The sequence below is a fragment of the Drosophila busckii genome, chromosome 2R (genome assembly GCF_011750605.1).
Source record: "Drosophila busckii strain San Diego stock center, stock number 13000-0081.31 chromosome 2R, ASM1175060v1, whole genome shotgun sequence".
NCBI classification, from domain to species: Eukaryota; Metazoa; Arthropoda; class Insecta; order Diptera; family Drosophilidae; genus Drosophila; species Drosophila busckii.
The window spans coordinates 14,981,887-14,989,092 of record NC_046605.1 but is presented as its reverse complement, the minus strand read 5'-3'; the positions used below and the strand labels follow the sequence as shown (position 1 = coordinate 14,989,092).

The following is a 7,206-nucleotide window of genomic DNA, read 5'->3' as shown; positions in this document are numbered from 1 at the left end:
TATAAAATATCACTCAAATTGAGTGAAACTCGTTGCGCTCTCTCTCGCGCTCAACGCAGCACACTAGCGCCAAATGCACACGTAGCGGCAGAAATTTACTGTTCAATAGTGCGCGTTCGCTCTCGTGCGCTCGCTCTCTGTGACGATTACTCCCTCGCTTTAGCACAGAGAGCGAGCGCGACTTGTAAGACTCGTAGCGTGTGTAAGTCAGTTGATAAAAAAAACGTTTACACGAATTCAGTTCGAGTGCGAGCGCCGTACGGTACGGACGTGTGGGCACGCTAAAATTTTAATAAAAATACAATTGGAAAAAACGCAAAGTGTGTGTGCAAAGTGAAAAATAAAAGAGAGAAAAGCACAATTGAATTATAACAAATTACCAAAAAAAAAAAATAAAAGGCAGAGCAAAAAAGCATTTCAAGTGCAAGAGTGCGCGGGTGTGCTAAAAATTAATGCATTAAATTAAAACAAAAAAAAAACAAACAACAAAAATGTCAATTTTGTGTACGCCAAACTGAGTTAAATTAACGCGCAAGAAACGAACAAACAAATAAACGAAAATTCGCAGCAACAAAGCAAAATCGTATAAACAAAAAAAGTAAATGGCGCTGCTAGTCAAAGCGCCGCTGCTGCTGCTGTCGCTGCTGCTGCTAATGCGCTGCGGCAGCAGTTTGGCTGCGCTGGCGCCCAAGGAGCAGCACAAGTCGAATAGCAACAGCGCGATGCTGGGCGTGAGTCTGTCCAGCGACTATGCCGCCTCGCTGAACAACGCGCAGCTGCTGCCCGCAGCAGCGACGCCGGCAACGCCAGCGCAGCACAGCGGACCGGCCAATCAATGCAGCTGGACATATAACGGCACAAGCGCCGTGCACTGCGCGCTGCGGCTAATCGAACGCCAGCCAGGGCTGGAGCTGCAAGGCGCCGATGGCAGCAGCCAGCTGACCATACAGTGTAGCGATGTCTACCTGTACGAGTCGACGCTGCCCACGGCGGTGTTTGCGCGTCTGCAAACGCTCGAGACGTTGCGCCTGCAAAACTGTAAACTGCTGCAGCTGCCCAACAACGCATTTGAAGGTTTGAGCACGTTGAAGAGTCTCAAGCTGAGCACCAAGAATGCAGAGTGGGGCGCAGCCAAGGCGCTGGAGCTTTATCCCGACTCGCTGAATGGCCTAAAGCAGTTGACCGAACTCGATCTCAGCGAGAATGCGCTGCGTGCGCTGCCCAGCGGCTTTCTCTGCCCCGTGGGCAATCTGCAGACGTTGAATCTCACCCACAATCGCATACGCACTGCCGAGCAGTTGGGCTTTGCCGATATGAACTGCGCCAGCAGCGGCAGCAACACGGGCAGCGGCAGCGAGCTGCAGCTGCTCGACGCCAGCTACAACGAGCTGCGCTCCATTACCGAGAGCTGGGGCATCTCGCGTTTGCGAAGACTGCAGCATCTAAATCTGCAGCACAATAACATTAGCGAGTTGTCGGGCGAGGCGCTGGCGGGTCTTGCCTCGCTGCGCATTGTGAATCTCAGCAACAATCATCTGGAGACGTTGCCCGAGGGTCTCTTTGCCGGCAGCAAGGAGCTGCGTGAGATTCATTTGCAGCATAACGAGCTGTATGAGTTGCCGCGTGGACTGTTTCATCGCCTGGAGCAGCTGCTTGTGGTGGATCTGTCGGGTAACCAGCTGACCTCCAATCATGTGGACAACACCACCTTTGCGGGTTTGATTCGTCTAATTGTGCTCAACCTGGCGCACAATGCGCTCACCCGCATCGACTATCGCACCTTCAAGGAGCTCTACTTTCTGCAAATCCTCAACCTACGCAACAACTCCATTGGTCATATCGAGGATAATGCTTTCCTGCCTCTGTATAATCTGCATACCTTGAACCTTGCTGAGAACCGTCTGCACACCTTGGACGACAAACTCTTCAATGGTCTCTACGTCTTATCGAAGTTAACCTTGAATAACAATTTGATTGCTGTGGTGGAACCTGCTGTGTTCAAAAACTGCTCGGATTTGAAAGAGCTCGACCTGAGCTCCAATCAGCTGGTGGAAGTGCCGCGCGCGCTGCAGGATTTGGCCATGCTGCGCACCCTCGATCTGGGCGAGAACCAAATACGCACATTCGACAATCAGAGCTTCAAGAATCTGCATCAGCTGACCGGACTGCGTCTGATAGATAATCAGATTGGCAACATTACTGTGGGCATGTTTGCAGATTTACCACGTCTGAGTGTGCTGAACCTAGCCAAGAATCGCATCCAAAGTATTGAGCGTGGTGCCTTCGATAAGAACTACGAGCTGGAAGCCATCAGGCTGGATCGCAATTTTCTTTCGGACATTAATGGGGTGTTTGCTACGCTGGTCTCGCTGCTGTGGCTGAACCTTTCGGAGAATCATTTGGTGTGGTTCGATTATGCGTTTATACCCTCCAATCTCAAATGGCTGGATATACATGGCAACTATATCGAAGCGCTGGGTAACTACTACAAGCTGCAGGAGGAAATACGCGTGAAGACGCTGGACGCCAGTCACAATCGCATAACCGAAATTGGACCCATGTCGATACCCAACACCATTGAGCTGCTTTTTATCAATAACAATTTGATAGGCAATGTGCTGCCCAATGCGTTTGTGGACAAGGTCAACCTAGCACGCGTGGATCTCTATGCCAATCAGCTTAGCAAGCTGCAGCTGCAGCAGCTGCGCATAGCGCCAGTGGCACCACCCAAAACTCTACCCGAATTCTATTTGGGTGGCAATCCCTTTGAGTGCGACTGCAGCATGGATTGGCTGCAGCGCATTAATAATCTGACGACGCGTCAGCATCCGAGGGTAATGGACATGCCCAACATTGAGTGCGTCATGCCGCATGCACGCGGCGCTGCTGTGCGTCCGCTGCTGGCGCTGAAGCCGCAGGACTTTCTCTGTCGCTATGAGTCGCACTGCTTTGCGCTTTGCCACTGCTGCGACTTTGATGCCTGCGACTGTGAAATGACCTGCCCCAACAACTGCACCTGCTACCACGACCAAATATGGTCTACAAATGTTGTAGACTGCGGCCAGCAGCTGACCACCGAGCTGCCGCGTCGCGTGCCCATGGACAGCAGCATTGTCTACCTGGACGGCAACAACTTTCCAGTGTTGAAGAATCACGCGTTCATCGGTAGGAAGAATCTGCGCGCCCTCTATGTGAACAGCAGCCAAGTGGCCGCTATACAGAATCGCACCTTCGCCTCGCTGACCTCGCTCCAGGTGCTGCATCTGGCCGACAATCGTCTGCAGCGGCTGCAGGGCTACGAGTTCGAGCAGCTTGCAGCGCTGCGCGAGCTTTATCTGCAGAACAATCAGCTGGAGCAGATTGGCAATGGCACGTTGGCGCATTTGAGCAGCTTGCAGCTGCTGCGTCTGGATGGGAATAGGCTAATGACGTTGCCCATTTGGCAGCTGCATGCAGCGCACTTTGGGCCGCAGTTGACGCACATTTATTTGGGACGCAATCCTTGGAGCTGCCGCTGTCAGTTTCTGCAAGCGTTGACCTCCTATGTGGCCGACAATGCGCTGCTGGTGCAGGATGCGCAGGACATTTACTGCTTGTCTAGTAGTGGCGCCAGCGAGCAGCGACGCGAACTGGACTTCAACTCAACTGGCGCTGCCTGCACCGATTACTACTCCGGCGGCTCAATGCTGCAGCATGGCATACCGGAGTCGTATATTCCGCTGCTGGCTGCAGCGCTGGCACTGCTCTTCCTACTAGTGGTCATCATCATTGTCTTTGTGTTCCGCGAATCGCTGCGCATTTGGCTCTTCTCGCACTACGGCGTGCGCGTGTTCGGCCCACGCTGCGAGGAGTCCGAGAAGCTCTACGATGCGCTGCTGCTGCACTCGGCCAAGGATGCGGAGTTTGTTAGCCAGCAGCTGGCTGCGGAGCTGGAGACGGCGCGCCCACCACTGCGCGTTTGTTTGCAGCAGCGCGATCTTGCCCACGATGCCACCCACTATCAGCTGCTGGAGGCGTCTCGCGTGTCGCGGCGTGTGGTGATTCTGCTCACGCGCAACTTTCTGCAAACCGAATGGACGCGCTGCGAGCTGCGGCGTGCAGTGCACGATGCGCTGCGCGGCCGCCCACAGAAGCTGGTGATCATCGAGGAGCCCGAGGTGGCCTTTGAAGCTGAGAGCGACATTGAGCTGTTGCCCTATCTAAAGACTTCGGCGGTGCAGCGCATACGCCGCTCGGATCGCCACTTCTGGGAGAAGCTGCGCTATGCGCTGCCCGTGGACTACGCCAGCTATCGAGGCAACAACTATACGCTGGATCACAACCACGAGCGCATCAAGCAGCCCGCCAGTCCGGGACTGCTCTATCGCCAGGCGCCGCCGCCCGCCTACTGCGGCCCCGCTGAGTCGCTGGGCGTGGCAGCAGCAGTGCAGGAGCAGCAGCAAAACTACAGCACAGCTACCACAGCCACGCCCAGTCCGCGCCCACAGCGACGCGAGCATGCCGCTTACTATCAGCAGCAGCAGCAGCAGCATGCGCCACATGGCGCTGCACTGCGTCCGCCCTCGGAGCACATTTACTCCAGCATTGACTCGGACTACTCGACGCTTGAGAATGAGCAGCACATGCTGATGATAGCGAGCGGAGCGGCTGCCCAAGCGGAGCAACGCGCACAGACCTGGCGGCCTCAGCCTGCCAAGCAACAGTTGCAGCCGGCAACACATGCGGGCACCTTGGGCGCCAACAAGCAGCAGCAGCAGCAGGCGAGTGTCTCTGGTCAGCAGCAGGGGCCACATGTGCAGGCTTATCTCGTGTAGAGCGAGAGGGGGGAGAGGCAGAGTATAAAACCGGAAGTAGTTTTAGTCGAGTGACAGTGATTTCTTTAGGGACTGGTTCCTGTTTGTGTGCAGCATTTTAATTACTCAAATATGTGCGCAACAACAAAAAAATATAAACAAAAGCAAAAGTTAAGTAAATTAAGTCTAAGCGAGCAGGCAAAAGTTAAAGAGATTCTACTAAATTCACAAAAAATTTATAAACATTAAATTGTGATATTTTATTTATTTTCAAGTGCAACAAAATAACAAATATTAAAAAAATATGCAAGCAGTGCTAATGCCACTTTATAAACAATTCCAGTGTAAAGTCATGAACAAACACACACACACAGTTACATGCTTAGTGCTGTGTGTGTGTGTGTGTGGGCGAATGTCAAGTGGCAAGTTGCAAAAGTTGTAGCAAAAGTTCAAGTTCTCTTTGTCACTTTACTTTCATGACATGCTCAGTCATTTTCTTTGCTTTAGCACACACACACACACACAAACAAACAGTTGGCTGTTAACTTTTTAATATGATTTTAATCAGCAGCAAAGACTTTAACGTAAAGAATTAAAAAACGAAATGAAAATTATACAAATTAAATGCATTTAATATGCCACGCTCACTGCCTGCGCGCGCCTGTGTAAATAGCAAAAAAACAATAAAAAGCAAAATCTGTTAGTTGTAACTAAATTTAAGCGATGTCACTGCAAAAATGAAGCGAGTCTCTTAACAAAAAAATTCGTATAAGGCAACAACAATATTAAAATTTAAACATTTAGCTAGCAAACATATGAAAAAAAAAAACAAACTAAGCAGTAAAAGCTCATTTTTAACACTTACGCTTAACGAACAAAAGCAGAAAATATTGTAATATTTATTAAAAATAATAGAACACACACAATATATAGCGAAAAAGCAAGTAATAAATTATAAAATATATTGATATATGAATGTGACTGTAAAACTCAAAGCAAGCAACTTATAAGCATAACTGATATTACACATATGTACTGCATTTAATTTAGTTAAAGCTAAAAACTCGCCTACTCGTCATTAAATTTTAGCTGCAGTTTAGTTAGAGCAGAGTTGCAAAAAAACAAAAAACACTTGTACCAGTATATGAAATGCCCAAAACTGTTATTTATTTTTTATTTTTGTATATTACACATAACTATAATATATATATATATTATAATAATATTTAATGCGCAGCTAAGTTGTATTTTTCGTACTTTAATTTAATGCCCTACACTTATATTTAAGCTACAACTCTATGAATAATTCAATTCTTGTGAATAACTATTTATAAACTGATATATATTATATATAACTATTATAACTACAAAGATATTTTTCTGTTTCGCAAGCGAATGAAATGAAAATGATAAAAACTTTTTTTTAAAAACTTTAAATACGTTGTTGTTATTATTGGAATATATTAAACAGCTAATTTTAATTTAGTGCTAATTTAATACAGCAGCATGCGCATGAGTTGGCGATTTTCATGGCGTAGTGGGGCGCGGGTTGGGGGGGTCGGCGGCCTGTCAAAGTCAACTCGCAACTCAGACAGCGGCACAGTCGGGAGTGATAAATCATTTGCGCTTTTTGTCTGCAATATACAAATAATAAATATGTGTGGCATGAAAACCTAAAAACAAATGCGCCTCATGTTGCAGACGCATCTTGTTGCTGCTGTTGTTGCTATCTCTTTCTAGTTTTAACAGTGGTTGCTCTTTGGTTTTGGCTTTTGTCTTGTCAGTTGCGGCAACATTTGCTTTGTCTGTCTGTCTGTCCAACTGACGGCAGCCACAAATTGAAGGGTAGCTACATGCAACACACACACAGCTAAACCCATAAGCAGTTGCTCATAGTCAGCGGCACAATTTTAAATGCTGCTGTGGCATTTATTTTATGCCAGGCTCAGCTTGAGTGCTACCAAAGTGCTGCACTGTCTCGAGTCCGGAGTCTCTCATGTTGCGCCAAGTATGTGGCAAGGCACGCGTTGCAACCAAATATCAAATCACAAGTTGACACTTCAGCAGAAAATCGCTTGGACTGCAGCAGAAAATTTACAAATATTTTCCCTTTTAATTTTGTACTTTATTTTGTTTTCAATTTAGATAAAAATCATTTTATTGTTTCTTAATTTTTTTTTTACATATTATTTTATTACAGAATTTAAATTTTTTTTAAATAAAAATAAATCATAAAATATATTTAGGCTTATATTAAAAATAAGATTATACAATTATTTTCAATAAAATAAGTATTTTATTTTTTCTTTAATTTAACTTAATGCTAAAAATCTTTTGTGAATTTCTTATAAACTTTCATTCAAAGCAAAAATTTATTAGAAGTTCACAAGAAAACTTCTTGGACTGCAGCAGA

The 7,206-nt window shown here is 47.1% G+C and overlaps 1 protein-coding gene across 1 annotated transcript; it reads left to right on the top strand.

Annotated features, from left to right (window-relative positions):
• The first annotated feature begins 604 nt into the window (after window positions 1-604).
• On the top strand, window positions 605-5,972 carry LOC108596639 (toll-like receptor 7). The gene has a single exon (XM_017982602.2). The coding sequence runs from the start codon at window positions 654-656 to the stop codon at window positions 4,812-4,814; it is 4,161 nt and encodes a 1,386-aa protein (XP_017838091.2). The 5' UTR covers window positions 605-653; the 3' UTR covers window positions 4,815-5,972.
• The last annotated feature ends 1,234 nt before the right edge of the window (window positions 5,973-7,206 follow it).

Excerpts from the sequence above, each read along its gene's own strand:
- LOC108596639 (XM_017982602.2), top strand. The coding sequence starts at position 654 with ATGCGCTGCGGCAGCAGTTTGGCTGCGCTGGCGCCCAAGGAGCAGCAC.